The 17,440-nt window shown below is 46.7% G+C and overlaps 8 protein-coding genes across 8 annotated transcripts; 5 read left to right on the forward strand and 3 right to left on the reverse strand.

The window, feature by feature from the left end:
• Window positions 1–247: 247 nt before the first annotated feature.
• FOMMEDRAFT_132168 (siroheme synthase) lies at window positions 248–1,109 on the forward strand (the record flags this gene model as incomplete). Its single annotated transcript, XM_007263797.1, has 2 exons — window positions 248–961; window positions 1,053–1,109. The coding sequence occupies 2 exons, from the start codon at window positions 248–250 to the stop codon at window positions 1,107–1,109; spliced, it is 771 nt and encodes a 256-aa protein (XP_007263859.1).
• A 322-nt stretch (window positions 1,110–1,431) lies between these two features.
• Window positions 1,432–1,951, reverse strand: FOMMEDRAFT_78337 (uncharacterized protein; the record flags this gene model as incomplete). The annotated part of the gene is made up of 3 exons (XM_007263798.1): window positions 1,432–1,539; window positions 1,572–1,684; window positions 1,744–1,951. 3 exons carry the CDS (start codon window positions 1,949–1,951, stop codon window positions 1,432–1,434), a joined length of 429 nt encoding a protein of 142 aa, XP_007263860.1.
• A 177-nt stretch (window positions 1,952–2,128) lies between these two features.
• Window positions 2,129–5,619, forward strand: FOMMEDRAFT_17958 (uncharacterized protein). Its single transcript, XM_007263799.1, has 8 exons — window positions 2,129–2,905; window positions 2,961–3,375; window positions 3,434–3,650; window positions 3,702–4,394; window positions 4,445–4,585; window positions 4,635–4,775; window positions 4,826–5,020; window positions 5,075–5,619. The coding sequence occupies exons 2-8, from the start codon at window positions 3,334–3,336 to the stop codon at window positions 5,098–5,100; spliced, it is 1,455 nt and encodes a 484-aa protein (XP_007263861.1). The 5' UTR covers window positions 2,129–2,905; window positions 2,961–3,333; the 3' UTR covers window positions 5,101–5,619.
• A 103-nt stretch (window positions 5,620–5,722) lies between these two features.
• Window positions 5,723–8,053, forward strand: FOMMEDRAFT_103906 (uncharacterized protein; the record flags this gene model as incomplete). Its single annotated transcript, XM_007263800.1, has 11 exons — window positions 5,723–5,912; window positions 5,977–6,216; window positions 6,271–6,364; window positions 6,420–6,649; window positions 6,706–6,747; window positions 6,798–6,827; window positions 6,879–6,935; window positions 6,989–7,097; window positions 7,147–7,487; window positions 7,565–7,698; window positions 7,759–8,053. Exons 1-11 carry the CDS (start codon window positions 5,844–5,846, stop codon window positions 8,051–8,053), a joined length of 1,641 nt encoding a protein of 546 aa, XP_007263862.1. The 5' UTR covers window positions 5,723–5,843.
• An 83-nt stretch (window positions 8,054–8,136) lies between these two features.
• On the reverse strand, window positions 8,137–9,241 carry FOMMEDRAFT_79003 (uncharacterized protein; the record flags this gene model as incomplete). The annotated part of the gene is made up of 6 exons (XM_007263801.1): window positions 8,137–8,444; window positions 8,515–8,572; window positions 8,632–8,760; window positions 8,813–8,875; window positions 8,931–8,952; window positions 9,006–9,241. 6 exons carry the CDS (start codon window positions 9,239–9,241, stop codon window positions 8,137–8,139), a joined length of 816 nt encoding a protein of 271 aa, XP_007263863.1.
• A 245-nt stretch (window positions 9,242–9,486) lies between these two features.
• On the forward strand, window positions 9,487–13,754 carry FOMMEDRAFT_17959 (FACT complex subunit SPT16). Its single transcript, XM_007263802.1, has 17 exons — window positions 9,487–9,576; window positions 9,627–9,740; window positions 9,795–9,879; window positions 9,934–10,211; window positions 10,266–10,472; window positions 10,537–10,737; window positions 10,793–10,957; window positions 11,013–11,137; window positions 11,191–11,632; window positions 11,687–11,857; window positions 11,908–12,217; window positions 12,266–12,381; window positions 12,446–12,631; window positions 12,678–12,967; window positions 13,019–13,317; window positions 13,386–13,424; window positions 13,485–13,754. The coding sequence occupies exons 1-17, from the start codon at window positions 9,508–9,510 to the stop codon at window positions 13,607–13,609; spliced, it is 3,222 nt and encodes a 1,073-aa protein (XP_007263864.1). The 5' UTR covers window positions 9,487–9,507; the 3' UTR covers window positions 13,610–13,754.
• A 275-nt stretch (window positions 13,755–14,029) lies between these two features.
• FOMMEDRAFT_77962 (scavenger mRNA decapping enzyme) lies at window positions 14,030–15,298 on the forward strand (the record flags this gene model as incomplete). The annotated part of the gene is made up of 7 exons (XM_007263803.1): window positions 14,030–14,093; window positions 14,152–14,318; window positions 14,369–14,464; window positions 14,519–14,619; window positions 14,684–14,979; window positions 15,030–15,124; window positions 15,176–15,298. The coding sequence occupies 7 exons, from the start codon at window positions 14,030–14,032 to the stop codon at window positions 15,296–15,298; spliced, it is 942 nt and encodes a 313-aa protein (XP_007263865.1).
• Window positions 15,299–15,378: 80 nt separating this feature from the next.
• Window positions 15,379–17,246, reverse strand: FOMMEDRAFT_166070 (alpha/beta-hydrolase). The gene is made up of 7 exons (XM_007263804.1): window positions 17,054–17,246; window positions 16,872–16,997; window positions 16,698–16,807; window positions 16,546–16,634; window positions 16,337–16,492; window positions 15,821–16,283; window positions 15,379–15,759 (listed from the first exon to the last, which is right to left on the reverse strand). Exons 1-6 carry the CDS (start codon window positions 17,230–17,232, stop codon window positions 15,942–15,944), a joined length of 1,002 nt encoding a protein of 333 aa, XP_007263866.1. The 5' UTR covers window positions 17,233–17,246; the 3' UTR covers window positions 15,379–15,759; window positions 15,821–15,941.
• Between the last annotated feature and the right edge of the window lie 194 nt (window positions 17,247–17,440).

The raw sequence follows: 17,440 nt of genomic DNA on the forward strand, positions 1-17,440 counted from the left end.
GAGCGCCTACCTTGCTGAGGCATGGCGAAGATGAGAGTTGGGGTGAAGTTGAGAGTTTCAGATGAGCGATAGCATTCGGAGAGAGAGATATGAAGAGCTGGACTGCGCCGAAAGGGTGGACGTAATGAGATGAGCTGAGGGAGCTGTAGATGGCGAGTCCACGCGAGCGTGTAATCGTCACGTGGCATGGCGTAGTACAATGACTGAAACAGTAAATTAGATAATGGTCTGTAGCTTACTGGTACCAATGGCCAGACATGATCTGCCTCCCGGAGGCGGCGCTCTCTTACTTGCCTGGCAACTCAAAGACAAACGCGTACTTATTGTTGGCGGCGGTGATGTTGCTTCGGGACGTATCAGATCTGTCCTTGATGCAGATGCTTACATTACACTCATTGCTCCTCGCACTGGCCTGCATCCGCTCACTAAATTCTACATCGAGAATTCAGACCGTATAACATATCGCGATCGTGCTTTCTCTGGCCCGGCCGACCTTGAAGGTGTCGACATGGTTCTCTCCGCTATTGACGACGTCGACTGGAGCAAGCGCATATGTGACTTGTGCAGAGAACGCAGAATCCCAGTAAACGTCGCCGACATCCCTCCCAGCTGTGATTTCTACTTCGGAGCACAAATACGCAAGGGGCCATTGCAAATTTTAATATCGACGAACGGCAATGGCCCAAAACTAGCTGGTATTATCAAGTCGAGGATAGAAGACAGCCTTCCAGAAAACGTCGATAAGGCTATCGGGAACGTCGGGGTACTGAGGGCCAAGCTCAAGGATCGAGCTCCGGGAGTAGGCGGGGAGGTTAGTAAGAGGAGAATGCAATGGATGTCATCTCTGTGCACGGAATGGAAACTCGATGAATTAGCGGAGCTCGACGAGGCTACAATGGAGAAATTATTGACAGAGGGCTGGGAATACAACACCCTTCCAATACCAAACCGAACAGAACACGTATCAGTACAAGCGTCTCGGGCATACGAAGTTGCTTTTGCCACGCTAGTCGGGTTTTGCATTGGATTAGCAATTTCGATCCTAACATTAGGAGAGCAAAATATTTGCGTCCGCTTCTCCACTTCCGCGCAGACCGTTCGTGATTTGATTGCATCCAAATTGGCGAAATAAAGGCAGTTCTTGGTGTGTTCTAGTATTTTACAACTGCAGAAGATCAACCGCAGCTTATACTCCCGGATTAAAAGACAATGTCATTAGTGCAGGCGGATTTGTCTCTCGAGTTTATTACTCGGTTTTCGATGTCGGTTGGGGTGGGGGATTTTGCGGCAGTGGTTCGTCGGTAACGTTTCTTATCCAATGCGCCAGTAAACCAAGACCTGCACCGATTCCTGCTCCTCCGAGGAACACTATGAGAAAACGCACGTTGCGACATGCTTGTAAGACGTTGAGTTAATATATAGTAGGTCTTTTTACTCACGATGGATAGACCGCGCTCTTTTCCAGAACACAGCTGGCGTCAGTAATGCACCTAATATAGCGCCGATTGTTGAATGGTCCTGGGCTCTTAACGAATATAGCTATAAGCTACAGTTAGTTGAGCTACTTATACAGTATTGTCATGAAGAGTTACGTTATACATGGCATTTATCCTTCGAGCTCGTAATATCTCTTCGTTTTGGTTCGACGTCCTGAAGTACTCGAAAGCGCCACCTTGCATAATACCTACAATAAAGATATCTAAGCAGAGCCCAAGTAAGAGAGAGATAGCATAAGAGACGTACCTGCTGCGCCGCCTATCCACGTTGCTCGCAACATCCTGTTTATCGACCAGGGCAATGCGCCCATCCTTCGTCGACTTAATACAACGGCCGTGTACAATGGTGGCATCAGAAGACTGAAATATTGATAGCCTGTTGACATTGACTGTCGAATGAGGTAATCCCTGTCTGCAGCACTGGCCACTGCGGGCGAAATCAGTTGGCTAGACATTGTGGTACCAGTTGCACAGGAGTAATGAGACTGAGACGGCAGTTTATACATAGTTCTATACAGATGAAGTCACTTGAGACCGGCCCTAAATTTCTCACAGCTGGTCAAAGCACGTAACCCACTCTTGCTCTTCTCTTCGACTCCTTCACTTCACTTTTCACTAACTATCGTATTGCGAACGTGTTCGCTCAGCACGTCTAGAAGAAACATCTCAAATGAGCCAAGCTATGTCTACCTCAACGATGGTGGAGACACTCGACATGCCTATGATTGATTATAACGAGGACGGCGATATTCCTATGGTGGCTTCCTCTTCCGAAAACTGGTTACAACCCTTGTCCCACATGGACGAGGATGTCCACCATTTCGACCCCTCTCCTCAGGAGGTTGATATGATGATGGCATATGAGGAGGCAACGACGGAGTATGACATGGAGGACGACGCTGCTCAACCATCGGAAGCGGCTTTCGATACGAATTTAGTCGATGCAGAGTTGTACGATGCCACAATCCACTCATCACCCCTACCTCCTGCCACCGCAGAGATAGCTGAGACCCATAGCGCACAATCGGGTGCTCCAGTAGTGCCTGATGCATCCGTTGAACAGAGACATGTAGACGAGCAACGGCAATTTAACGTGACTCTGGAGAGCGAGTCCTCCTTGATACAAAGATTTACGACGTCAGATGCGACGCGGACTCTCGATAATTCATCTGCCGGCAGCGAAACTCAGCATCCCGACTACACGTCAACTTCGGGCGTTGTCGAACCTGTTGACGAACATCAGTCGGCCGTGCCTGAACAATCTGAAGGATATTCTCTCGCGCCCCCTCAACCTTTCGAGGACATGAGCAACGATGCGGGTGGTACCGTTAATGAAACACCGTCTGAACATCTTTCTACCCATCCACAAGTGGAAGGCTCCGAAGAGCATTCTAGCGTTGGACACACTGATAAGCCCCCAGATCCACCGGTTGAAGCTGATTCCGAGCTGACGCATAACCACAAAGAAGTAACTGAGAATGAGCATTTTGATGACGAGGCTAATGATCAAGAACCTCATGCCGAGGACGGTGAGGAGAATGACGATGCTGCCGCCCTCGCTAGCGAGGAGCAGCCCGAACTCCATACAACTCAACTTGTTCACGCTCAGCCTCCGCCGCCCCCGATATTGCTTTCCCTACAAGTTACGTCGACTGAAGGCGATCAACCCGATTTTGTGCTTTTTAACTTGCCAGAAGTAAGCTCTCATACGACTGAAGAACCTTTGGTACTATTGCAACATCACCCATCCCTGTTTTATGAGCCTATATCCGCTGTCTTCGATGCATTCCGGCAGGAGGAATATTTTTCTCATTTGGAAGAAATTTCTGAAGCTGAGATGGCGATCAATGCCCATGAACTTCAGTTAGTAATATCCGAGGTATGTGGTCCACATATTTACCCGAACTGTAGGAAAGATGACTCATGTTTTTGCACAGGACAATGTCTATTCTCGTGAAGTATCGCTTCAGGACCTTTATGCGATGCACCAAGGAGTTGGACTGCCTGGTCACCTACGATTGACATTGCAATCCATAGTTCCCAGGTTCATCGTCCGGTACAACGTTCTGCGGGATCAGATCACTCGACTAGTACTCGGCGAAGAACCGGAAGAGGTACAGCAAGGTATAGAAGACAGTATCGGAGACAACGAAGGTGATTCTAACACTTTACTGATCGATGTCGGCACTGATGTTAGTAATTCAGAACACGAGTTGCAAGCTCAATTGGAGGGTGCCCCACAAGAAGGCCCTGAGCATGAAGAACAGGATTTGGACTCCACGAAACAAGCAGAAATTGAAGAGCATGATAGAGAAGGACAAGATCTGGACAAGAACGACGAATTGCAAAACGCCGATGATGCTCTCGCCGAGACCGGAGTCGAGGAGAGCACTGAAAGGCACACTGAGGAAGCAGAACCTGGTGTGATTACTAATGTAGAGCAGAGTGAGCTTGAGCACGAGGCACAGAGACCACTGGAGGCGGTTGATGACGAGCCCGAAGAGAACGATGGCGCGGCTGACGTTCTCGACGCAGATGCTGTACATCCCTTCCCTCCGGATGATGCTGAGCCAGCACTTGATGAACATGAAACAGAGTACGCTGATGTAACTGAACCACGCGAAGAAGACGAGGAGAGTTATGAAGATGAGCTTAAACAAGATGAGGAAGACAATATAGCCCCTGCTGTAGAAGAGGACCCGTCTGCCATTTCATCAGCAGGTGCTGAGTTAAATACAGATAGCCCTGCTGAACAAAAGCCTACCTCAGAAGCGGACGATGCACGGCACGGAGTAATCTCACAATCGGTTTCTACATCATCCTTTGGTACGGATGACACGTCGTGGGAAGTAGGGCTTGACGAAGGCGAAGAATTAGGTAATACAAAACAAGAGACTGGTACGTTTGTATTAAATCGTTTTTATCCATCTAACTTATTCTGCTTCCAGACCATTCTGAACAACAGACAGCGGCAAATGTATTTGATGAAGAAGGTAATCTAGCTGGCGCTGAAGATGAACTCGATGGATTTGGAGACGATGACTTTGGCGATGACGAATTTGATGAATCGGCGGAAGGCACACTAGACGGTATGTTCTATTGCTGTTCATTATTCATCACCGTCTGATATAGTTTTAGATGTACCAGAAGAAACTCAAGAGTTGACACACGATACGATTTCCTTGCACGAGCAGGAAGATGCTGATGCAGATTCACGAGCTGTTCTGGCGGAATCCGAGAAATTCGTGTCGGAACTGGCGACAGATGGAGACAACTTCGGTATGCGAGATTTGTTCCTTTAAATGACTCATACTTACTTGGATCTTTAGGAAACACTAACGAAGAGTTAGCTGAGGATGAGCAACAAGCGAACGAGGTTTTTGAAGCCGCGACGTCCAAGCATTCAACTGTCGCGGAAGCTGCTTCCAACGAACCCATGACCGTGCACAAAAATCGATCTAAGCGAAGCCTAGATGATGCCGAGTTTGACGACGAGGATTTCGTCTCTCCACCTAGTTCCCCAAGTAAGCTGTCTGAAGGCTGTTTGCTCGCAAATCCTAACAACGCTCATTACCCAGATTCAAAACGCACAAGGACGCTTTGAGGTCCAGACCTATGGACCCCCCGTCATTCGGCATTTCATGAAACGTCCTCTATCATGTTGCTCGTACGATGCACACGATGAAGGCAGAACGACACATTGCATTCAACACTTAATTTATATCCGTTTATATCCGTTTAACTGGTATCGACACGCTTCGGCACGAATTAAAACAGGTCTAAGTACTTTCCTTCGTATTTTAATTCTCAGCACTTTACATTTCGCTCTTACGACATGCTGCATTGAGTTATTGACCTCATTTTGGTGTTCCTCATGTCATCTGCTAATCTTTTTAGTTTCGAGGCTCTCTCCATCAGTTGGGACGGGATAGATATATGAAAGCCATTAGTCAAATGATAGGTGGTTGGTTGACTGGCTGGTGGGCTGGTTGGTCGGTAGAAGAAAAGGCATTCTTGTGGCAGCCACAACTAATTTTCCGTGACTTCCATTGTACTTCTTATAGCAATCTTTCTCCTTCAGTTTCGTGTATTCTATACAGTTGCGACGAAATGTGAGATTCTGCCCAGTTCGGAGTCGGAACGTCGGACGTTAGCATTCACGTGACCGAGAATAATGAACGGAAATAATTTGTTCTAACCTCTGACTTGATCTACACGGCTGTCATGGCCCTAGCCCGCCAACTTTTCTCAGAACGTTTGTGACTCGACGGAAAACAAGTTGCTCTAACAGACTAGAGCTCTCCAACCTCTTTCAATACCTACACAAGAGTCCTACCGGGCCTAGGCATGGCGGACAGGAACACGAATAACCTATGTGTCCAAATAGTTCACGCACACTTTGGACCTCTCACCGCGGTAAGTATCCTTGAGAGGCACCCTCGAGCTACAGTCATGGCTTAACTCGTTCTTTTATATTCAGAAAGTTGCATCCGCACTCCTCACGCGTGGTCGCCTCACGCTACCCCAGATCGTTCGTTTTACTGCCTTAAGACCGCGTACAGCACGAGCGGCCGTGCTTATCCTCGTGCAGCATAATTTGGCATGGCATTCCCAGTCAGAAGAGGACGGGGAGATGATTGAATTCAATACGGAGGAATGCTTGTTACGACTACGATTCGGGACGTTTGTCTGGCAGGCCGACCAGTTGTTTGGATCTGCGGTGAGCAATAGATTACTGGTGTACTCCGTCTTCATCAGCTGATACATCGAAAAGGCTGCAGAAATAGTCTCTCTGGTACTTGACCATGGCAAACTACGCCCTCCAGACATTAGATCGCACTTTTCTTCACCAAAATCGAAAGGGAAAGGTATGTCCCTCTGTCGCGCATGTATACATGATTCGATCATTTATGCTATACATAGATGCATCTATATACTACCAGGCTCTTTATCAACTAGTATCCTCGTCATATCTGGTCCCTTCGACTGTTCTCTTCCACGTTTCTCCCCGCGATAAATTTCTGCAGTACGAGAAAGAGGAAAAGAACCAAATAAAAAGTTTTCCTACTGCGAAAGAACTTAAAGAGGCAAAGGAGAGGGCAGCGGCGCGGCTTAAGCGAGAGCAGGAAGATGCAATGAAGATAGGATTAACAGTGAGATTTTGATATTTGCACGTCTTTGCTATGGGGGCTGATAAACCAAGCGTTAGAAACGGGGCTCCGCGAAAATTAATGGCACTAAGCTGGGGAAGGTACGCTCAATACTTGTAAGCGATTGTCAACATCTTGATTAGTTCCGCAGAGAAAGGCTATGGATGATGAGGTTGTTGATGTGAGTCACTAACTTACCTATGTCGCGTTAGTACTGAGACCATTCCAACAGGACGACGTTTACTTCCGGGTCAATGCGACTAAATTCAACATACATATTCGTAGCAAGGTGAACACCATCTCTGCTTGAATTCTGTGGGGCACTGTTGACGACGGACACAGCTGATCCAAACCGCTGTCCGAGAACGTTACAACGAATCGACTACCACGGTAATGAGAGCGATTTTAAAATCTGCAGAAGCGAAGGCTACGATGTCCGATGTACGTTCAGGTGAGCCTTCTAGGCATGTTACACGACGGGTTCCTTGACGATGCTACAGATAGTGTTTCAATCGCTACCATTGCCAGCCATATCCCTGATGAGCAGGACATTACTGCCGGATTAGCCTATTCTTCGACCAAAAAGCCTTCAATGATGTCTGCACTCAAGGAATATCTGGGGATACTCGCCTCAGCAGATAATCCCACCCCAGCAGGTCGAGCGGCATCATTTATCTCGTTTGCTGGAGTCTCCTCTGGAAAAGTCTATGTTGAATATGAAATCATTTGTCGAAGATTACGAAGACGCGTTCTAGAGGCTGTTGCTCGCGAACGTTATGGTGACGAGGCAGTTCGGGTCGTCCGACTTCTCCTCGAAAATGGCAAGATGAGTGGTGATCAGGTAAGAGCACTGCCAAACAAAACAATTATTTGTCCTCCTTGCCATTTCTTTCAACTAAACTAAGGTGTTCCTCGCAGATCGCGAAAGCCGCCATGATGGCGGTGACTGCTATTCGCCCATTACTATCATTACTCTCTGCGGAGTCGCTCATCAGTATCCAAGAAGTACCGAAGGGCGCAGACCGCAACCCTCAACGTACTATTTATCTATGGTAGGTTGGAGCCAGTCCATATTCTCTTAATATATGAATTCATTTTACCTCCCTTGCTAGGTACGTTGATCTACCAAAAGCATATTCTGTTTTACTCGGCAAATTCTACAAGACACTGTACAATATTGGAATGAGGAAGCGAGCGGAATCCGAGGATGCTACTGTACGGGCTGTGCTCGAGAAGAGCGAACGTTCCGACGTTCGTGCCGACCCTAGCCTGCTGACTCGTATGGAGCGTGAAGTGTTACAATCATGGGAGGAGCGTCGTGATAAGTTGACTGTTCTGGAGATGCGCGTAGAAGAAGCTGTGTTCATCCTTAGAGACCTTTCTTTGCATGGAGTAGAAGACGAATAATATAATTAGCAATGTACTCTAATCTAATTATGCATCTGGACGATCTATCGTACGATACGTACGATAAGGGGTAATGACAGGATTTATGCGTCTTTCTTCAGATCAACGATAACTGGTAAAGACTTGTGGTGCATAGCAGGATTTACTGAAATGACCTCGGGGTATTGCGTGTGCCACATTCCGGTATTGTTAGTCCGATTCGTGAGGATAGCCCCATGAGCCTCGTGGATATGTCCGAAGACATGCATTCGACAATGGAGTAATTCCTTTATGCGAGATGCCAGAACGCTACAGCCAGCATACTTACCCTTTCGAGTCTTGTCGAGAATTCCATACGCTGGAGTATGCGTAACTAAAATCTCAACACTATCGGGAATTCGTCGCCATTCATCTGTCAGACGGTGGAAATTTCAGATTAAGAACACAGGAACGAGGTGAGCTCATTGAGCAAGTGTGCTCACCCTTCGCTTGTTCGGTCGAATCATACTGAAAGGCGCCTTGCAGGTGAAATGGTGCGGCCTTGCGAGGTGAAAGATGAGTTAGGATAGTGGCTTATGGCGATAAGGTTCATCACGAACTGGCGATCCATATATCTTCCACTTAACGCCCTTAGATGTCATAATTTCAGTCTCTTCATGATCCAGATAGATGATACCAGATTCGCGCATATCTTCGCTACGGATATACTCCAAAGCTGTATCCACTTCCTAAATGAATAACACAAGCAAGGATTCAGTTCCTGCCTGCAGATCTCTTCACTATACGAACCTTTGGATGCATCCAATTAGCACCAATATCCTTCCATTTTGTATCTAAGCATAACTTGGCCCAGATGTCAGCCAGATCCGCGCTCGGGGATGCGTAATAAGGGACTAACGTCATGATTACCAGCAATAATCCTACATGTACATCAGTCATCGTGAACAGACGTGTAGAAAAGAAACTTTATCACATTTTCAGTTCAAAGGGTAAAGATTTCAGCCATTCTAGGGTAGGCATAAGGTTCTCAAGCGATCCCCAGCTCGATAAGTCTCCGGCGTGAATGAGCACGTTTCCAGGAGGAACGGTGATATTTGTTTGTGAATGTGTATCGCTCATACAGACAAAACGCGTCCAGTTGTCCCCAGGATGTTTTGGCAACGATTTTAAATTGTATGAAGTGTAAATCTTGCAGTTTTTCCCCGACATGATGAAAGTCGAAAGCAAGTGACGAAGTGCTCTGACAGCTTGTGATGAAACGCGTCCTAAAATAGTTGGTCTTACTAGTACTAGTAAGGTCTGTTTTTTGCTGCGTTGCACAATTTAAATTTCAGACTTTTTGTGCTTCATCACGCGTTGCGTTACTAACACGTGACACGTGACATAGTTTCTGACGCTCACCCATGGCCGTTGCACGCACGTCTTGTCCCTAGCCACCACCACCATCGACGCGTATTGCAACCTGCCGTGCAGCTATGCCAGCTGTACAACTAAACACAGACCAGTTCAATTCTCGTTTAAAGCATCTTCTTGATGCGTGGAACGTGTGTCGTTTTCTCTCTTGTTCTGCACACATGTCTAACATTCATCTTAGAGCGCCGGCAAAAATGACGATTACGAATCCATCTCTGGTGCGGATGGCCTCCTTCTCACTGCGGGAGACCCTGCAGGTCAAGACGAACCGATTAAGAAGAGCGTGGCTTTACAGGTGGGTGTTTAATAGCATGGAATCTCCTGACAGTCTATTGAGCATTCAATCCAGACTTGGCTGCTAGGTTTTGAATTCCCGTCGACTATTTTCCTTTTTCGCAAGGATCAAATCACGATACTCACGTCAGCTTCAAAAGGTGAGTCATGCTTCCCCCTTAGTGCGACTCAAGTCTGACTTTTAGTATGACCAGCAAAAATATTGGCACAACTCCAATCCGCCAACCCAATCATTCCAATCCAGATCCTTGCTCAAGCCAAAGCAAAGGAACCTCCTACAAATGCACTGCCCACTTTGGCCGGAATTTACTCAAAGCTGCAGCGTGTTGGTGTTATCACGAAGGACAACACTTCGGGCAAGCTGATTGACGATTGGAATAATGCGATTTCTGAGGCAGAAAGTAAACCCGAGACCGTGGACATGAGCCCAGCCGTATCTGCCATTCTCGCGGTGAAAGACGAGGAGGAACTAGTGAGTTTTGGTTGAGCATGCATTGGGATATTACTTAGCTTCATTTTTTTGCAGAAATGCACGCGTATCGCGGCGAACCTTACGTCTACCTTGATGAATCATCATGTTGCCCCTAAATTGGAGACGATACTAGATAGGGAATCCAAAATCACTCACGAGACATTCGCTGCTCAAATCGAATCCCGGCTTGGTTCAGGAGAAGGTGAGAATGCAAAAGGCCCCGATATGAAGGTCTGGAGTAAAGGGCGAGGGCTTAACGAGGTACGTCGATTCGAGCTTTCCTACCTGGACAGATATCCTAAACGAATTTATATTCGTTAAACAGGTCGACTGGGATTCGACGGAATTCTGCTATGCCCCGGTAATTCAGTCGAAAGGAACGGCTTCGGGTTACGATTTGCGATCGAATGCTGAGTCATCATCAGACATGATGGGTCATAAAGGTGTATTGCTTGTGGCAGTTGGTATGCGTTATAAAGGGTATTGTGCGAATATAGGGAGAACGTTTGTGGTTGATCCCTCAAAAGTAAGCTGGCAGTGTATTGTCATTTTTCAAGCCTCAATTTCATTCGCCGCTCTAGGAACAAGAAACTGTCTACGCGCTGCTTGTTACGCTACAGTCAGAACTCCTTCACAAAATGAAGGATGGCGTACCTGCCAGGGATATTTATATGCATGCTATTACATACATCCGGGAGAAGAAACCCGAACTGGAAAAGCATTTTGTCAAGAACGTTGGATTTTCCGTTCGTGACATCTGATCAAATCCGCACTTTTCGAATCCTGACTTTTTTGTTGTAGATGGGTATGGAGTTCCGGGACTCTCAATACCTTCTTTCACCCAAATGCAATCGGAATCTAAAGTCAAACATGATTTTCAACTTAGCACTTGGCTTCACAGACCTTGAAGATGGTGATGGGCAGAAGTGAGTGTTATTGTTGGACTAACGTTTGCAGTTGCTCAAGTTTGATCACCCAGATATTCGATGCTCCTAACTGACACTGTTAAAGTTGATCATGAAAAGGGCATCTGCTTGACCGACTGCATTAAAACGTCGAAAGATGTGCTATTCTTCCTCAATACTCAATCGGATGATGAGGAGAAGGAAAATGCGAAGTCGACAAAGAAGCCTCCAGCAAAACCGATAAATGGTAACGGCTCTCCAGTGAAACATAAAGTTGCGGGAGGGAAGGTTCTGAGGAACAAGACGCGGAGCGCTGCACAGGAGGATGTCATTCAAACCACCGCGGCGCGGATCGCGGAACATCAACGAGAACTTCATATCCAGCGCCAGGAAGAAGGTTTAGCGAAATTCTCGGAGGAAGGGCAAGGTGGAGCCAGCAAGGAAGGCAAGGGCTGGAAGCGTTTCCAAAGTTACAAAGGTGAAGCGGGTTTACCCAAGGAAGTTGAGACCATGAGGGTAAGCTCCGTTGCACTTTTGAAGATGTTGTAGCGATGCTGACATATAGTCAAGATTTATGTTGACCGTAAGGCACAATCCGTGGTCCTACCTATAAACGGTTTTGCCGTACCTTTGCACATAAATGCGATTAAAAACGCCAGCAAGAATGACGAAGGCGAATACACTTATTTACGTATCAACTTCCAAAGTCCAGGTCAACTTGCTGGAAAGAAGGAAGATACTGTGAGTGCAGTAGATGTCATAAATACTGTTTTACTAAAGCAATAGGATAGCCCTTTGAGGATCCCGACGCGACTTTCATTCGCTCAATAACTTATCGATCTGCAGACGGGTCTCGCTTTGATCATGTTTTTAGACAGATTACTGAGCTCAAGAAGGAAGTGAACAAGCGGGAACAGCAAAAGAAGGAGATGGCAGATGTCATTGAGCAAGACGTTCTCGTTGAACTGAAATCTCGTCGCCCTCTGAAGTTACCTGAGGTCTTTGTCCGGCCTGCGGCAGATGGGAAGCGATTGCCCGGTGAAGTCGAAATCCATCAGAATGGCCTAAGGTATCAGTCAACAGGCTCTCACAACAAAATTGGTGGGTCATTATTTTCCCGATACCATGTTTCTTCTGATAGTTTTGTAGATATCCTCTTCAGTAATATCAAGCATCTGTTCTTCCAGCCTTGTGACCATGAACTCCTCGTCATCATACATGTTCACTTGAAAGCACCGATTATGGTTGGCAAGAAGAAGGCGAAGGTGTGCCCCCTCGTTTCAGGTCATCAAGCAGTCCACTAACTTTTGCCAAATTTCTGTTCTTTAGGATATTCAATTCTATCGTGAAGCCTCAGACGTGCAGTTTGACGAGACTGGTAATAGGAAGAGGAAGTACAGATATGGGGACGAAGATGAGATTGAGCTTGAACAGCAAGAGAGGAAACGACGCCAGGCGCTGAATAAGGAGTTTAAGCATTTCGCGGAGAAAATCGCTGAAGCTTCTACGTCATCAGTAAGTCAAACGTGTTCGTCCCAACCGCCATCTTACACTGCTTTAGACCGGGGACCCTCTCGAATCGGACATCCCGTTCCGTGACCTTGCGTTCGAGGGTGTACCGTTCCGGACAAACGTGAAATTGCAACCTACGACGGAGTGCCTTGTTCACTTGACCGACGCGCCTTTCCTTGTGGTGACTCTCGGTGAAATTGAAATAGCGTCGCTGGAACGTGTGCAGTTTGGGTTAAAGCAGTTCGACATGGTCCTAGTCTTCCGAGACTTCACCCGAGCACCGCTTCAAATAAATTCCATTCCAACATCTCAGTTGGACGATGTGAAGAATTGGCTTGAGTAGGCTACCTTATTTAATATTTGCAGTTTAGTTTGCTGATTTCCCTTTAGTTCTGTGGATATTCCCCTTAGCGAGAGCCCCGTGAATTTGAACTGGGGCCCGATTATGAAAACGATTAACGAGAGCCCCTACGATTTCTTCCAGCAAGGCGGCTGGAGCTTCTTAGGTACTGGCACTGGCGGGGATGATGACGAAGAGAGTGTTTCTGATACGGAATCCGAATATGCCGCCGATACCGATGAGCTTATTGAGTCCGAAAGTGATCATGAATCCGGGAGCGCATTCAGCGATTCAGACGCCAGTGGCGACTCCGGCGGTGGATCGAGCTTCGATGAGGATGACTCTAGTGGTCCGTGTCCAAAATTCATAAATGATTTCCTGAGCAGCGGTATTAACGAAGAATCTTTTGCATTGCAGGCGATGATTGGGATGAATTAGAAAGAAAAGCAGAGAAATGTAATTGTTGTTATTTAATTTTGTTGATGGAGTATCTGACATTTACTTGTGCGATACTAGCCGACAGCAAGAAAGCAGCTGTCAATGGGAAGCGCCGCGACGATTCCGATGAATCTGACTTCGACAAGCCGAAGAAGAAGAGTAGTGCAAAAGCGAATGGCGTTGGTAAGAAAGGCAAGCGATGAATGTTGCGTCTTTCCTGCCCTACTTTCATCCCGCACGTATTTCCCTTCCGATAATGTAAATATGCATTTGAAGTTTCTCGCGCCACCTCCGTTCACCTATCGTCATTTGATGGATCATCTAACATATCACTTGCCTTACGACCTGCGATTGTAAATTTAATAATACATATTCTATTGAAATTCGGAACGTAGGTCATGGAGACAAGAGGCCTGTACCTATTCCAACGCACGTTTGGGGTTAATTCTCTGCTTGTATAACAAGTGCTCGTATAGATTAAGTTGTCTACGCTCAGTTCAGTTCCTTTGTCATGTGTATGTTTTGGAAAGTGACTCAGTATCGAGAACAGTACTAGTGTCGATCACGATGTTCAGCTTTAGGCACCATTTCCTTCTCAGCGTAACAACACTTGCAAATCACAGATGTCCAACTTCAATGACTTAGAAAAGTTGAGGAAGTTCGAGTTTGAGCGTATACTTAATGAAGGTACAGGCGGATGTAATCTGCTGTTGCATCCCAATCTTCTAACCATTCAATCCCGTAGACCCTGTAACCCACAGCGTATCACTGTTGGGGACTTTATCCTCAAATTCGGAGGGGACGCGCTCCCTTGCTATCTTGCGAATTGAACGGATGCCACTATCAGGGGACTTCTCAAAGATCCTCCAAGATCGTATTGAGGACGTGAAGCTAATTGAATCGACTGATATAGTGCGTTCGTCTCGAGCGTGCATGATTACCACTTCAACCTTAGGAAACAGTATTCTTGGCTTTTAGCATGGTTTACGAAACGTCAAGGTGTTCCAGATGCGAAAATTAACATTATTTGCCCAGCGACCGAGGTACACATCCGCAAGGTGCGTTCGTGATTATTACACAGAACAAATCCAGTAGCTAAGCAATACCAAAAGTATTCCACCCAGTCAATAATAATGGTGCAAGAGACTCCCGAGTTGTATGAGAAGATCGTGAAACCCTTTGTCCAAGCATTCCCACCGTCCCGAACGCAATGGTCGGTGATTTTCTCAGCTTGACCGGCAGTATTAATGCAACCAGTCAACTTATCATCCGCCTAGGGTTGAGAACATCCTAACTGGAATATCCGAGGCAGAAAAAATCTTATACAGAGACGATTCGCCAATCACTGGGTTCATGATTCTGCCCGACATGAAATGGGACCTCATCAACATCTCCACGCTTTATCTCACTGCGCTCACATTCAATCGTAGCATACGATCCCTGAGGGACTTAAGTAGAGAGCATCTTCCGATGCTGAAGAACATACGTAGGGAAGCATCTCGCATCGTCGAAGAACAGTGGGGCCTTGACAAGAGATCCCTACGATTCTTTGTACATTACCAACCTTCTTATTGTGAGTCGCATCAACCTGCTCGGGGGAAATAAACTTCACCGCGCCTGCAGACCATTTTCATGTACATATCGTCAATTCTAACTACGTAGGATTGACGGGTATGAGTGCAGGTCAAGCTCATCTATTGGAAGACCTCATTTCCTTGGTATGTTTAGTTTGATTCCGTTTTTAATGAAAGTTTATTTCTGGCGCGTAGCTTGAACTGAGCGATCCTGACGGTCCAACTCTTTTGCAACGGATGACGTTTACATATGGATTAGGAAATCAGCACGGTTTATATGAGAAGATGCAGGCTGTTCAAGGGGAGTTAGAGGCGTAGGTACTTGAAGAATTATTGTATACGTAATACACTTCCTCTTATGGAAACTGGAATTTCACCCCTCTCCCAGCCAGTGAACCTGAGACGAATTTGAATCGCAACCACCCGTACACAAAAAATGCGACCAACGATTTCGCGTCTCATTCAAATCGTACCACGCAATGCACTGGAGAAGCGCTTCCAAGAACGGGTTATCTCTTCTCCATTACGACCCGGCGAACGTCTAGCAGAGCCCACACTCATCGACCATCTCACTGCACGACGTGAAGAACGTGTAAAGGCTTACGCCGAGGCACAGCAAAAGCTGCAGGAGACGGGAGCTTTGGAAGTAGATTCGAATATCCGGCCATGGCCTTCGAACTTGCGCATCGAACCGATTGTGAAGCGTGAGGCTTTCGCAAAAATTGCGAAGGAGGCAAGGGTGTATTTAAAGGAAGCATTGCGAGAACGATAACCGTGCGGTACGCGTTTCTTTTATTAGTTGCCACACCTTTTCCTCAATGCCACTCTTGTGCTATCTAGAATCGCTGGCCAGGACCTTACGAGAGTGTGTTGGTGACTTTACAGGCAGGGATGACTATTGGTCGACGTGATCTACACATTATATAATTATAAAACAATTCCAAATATCTATCCTACTCAGTCAAGACTGGCCGCTATGCTCGGCTTTGGCTCGTTCACGACCCTCCTTCATTACACGTTCTAAAAGCTCATTGTATCGTATGGGCCATTGGAAATGGATCGCATGACCAGTATGTTCGAATACTTGGTACTCAGCTTCAGGCATATTATCCTTCAAGTATTTGCTGTTACGAGGGTCTACGAGGTGGTCTGCATCTCCGGTGACGATAAGTACCTTAGGTATCGATGCCGAGATTCTACGAAGCCTGTCGGGTGTGACGCGGTGGGTCAAGCCTGCACTCATCTGTGAGATGGCACCTATTGGAGATTGAATACGCGTGGCAGCTATACGTCTATAATATTTCTGCAATACCGAATCATTGAGCTGGGTGACGTGTTTTGTTATTCACTGCATACCTGTTCCTGTATTTCTCTATTGGTCCGGCCCTGACGATCGCCATCAGCTTTGGCATCGAGGAACTCCTTGGGGAACAGCATATCCAGTGCAATGGGTACTTTCTGGAGAGGATCCGAAATTGTGAGGAGTCGTACGAGAGACGATAAGCCCTTCCACTATTCATGGGTTAGATTTATAAGAAGTAGCTGTAAAATCCAGATCTACTGACCGAAGGTAAGTTTGACCAAGGTCTGCCCCCGGCAGTGGTCACGGTGAGAGTCAGGGAAACTATACGTTCTGGAATCCTGCTTGACAATTCTGCAGAACGATTTCAGCCTTAGTTCACTACGGAACTCATCTACAGTAGTTGAAAATACTTACCCATTGCAATCATCCCTCCTAAGCTGGTCCCTACAACATGCAAGTCGCGCTTCTTCGTCCAGCCAATAAATTCGAGGAGGACTATAGCGTCTTCTGCCATGCCAGACGTTCTATATTAAGGGTCAATGGTCATTCATTGTTTCACATGAGGCGAAAGATGTTGCTGCATCTCACGTATACGGGCCACGAGGAGTCCCACTGTTGCCTACTCCTCTATTGTCGAAAACTAGGACGCTATATTTGCCAGAACGACCAAAGTGTTCAACCTGCGGCTCCCAAGAGAATGATGTACTATTTAGACTGTTGAACTTGACATAAATATACATTAATACTTTGAAATCGGTTGACGCACATACCCCATGATGAATACCACTTTCTCCGGGCCCTCGCCGTGTATTTCGTAGTAGAGTGAGTGACTTTCAAAAGGGTCGTTGTCCTGTCCGCGGAAGTGGGTAACCGGACATAGTCCCTTCTTCACAAGGGTAGTCGGATCAAATATTGTCTTGTATTCGTTCTCATTCAGCTCGTCTGCCATGGTTGTAGGTATACAAGACGCGAGCCCGAGTATAGAAAGACAGTAGGTAAAGTCAAGAAGCAAGAGAAGTAGGGTAGTCTCAGGTTAGGCTCGGTCTCGGCGAGGTGCTGCTCTCCGCTGCACGTGAAAATTCCGCAATGAGACGCGACGCGGCAACGCAGCTGTTTCACGTTGGTTTCTTCTGACGAGCACTGAAGTGCCAGTCCTT

This window comes from Fomitiporia mediterranea (assembly GCF_000271605.1).
Source record: "Fomitiporia mediterranea MF3/22 unplaced genomic scaffold FOMMEscaffold_3, whole genome shotgun sequence".
In the NCBI taxonomy this organism is placed as follows: domain Eukaryota; kingdom Fungi; phylum Basidiomycota; class Agaricomycetes; order Hymenochaetales; family Hymenochaetaceae; genus Fomitiporia; species Fomitiporia mediterranea.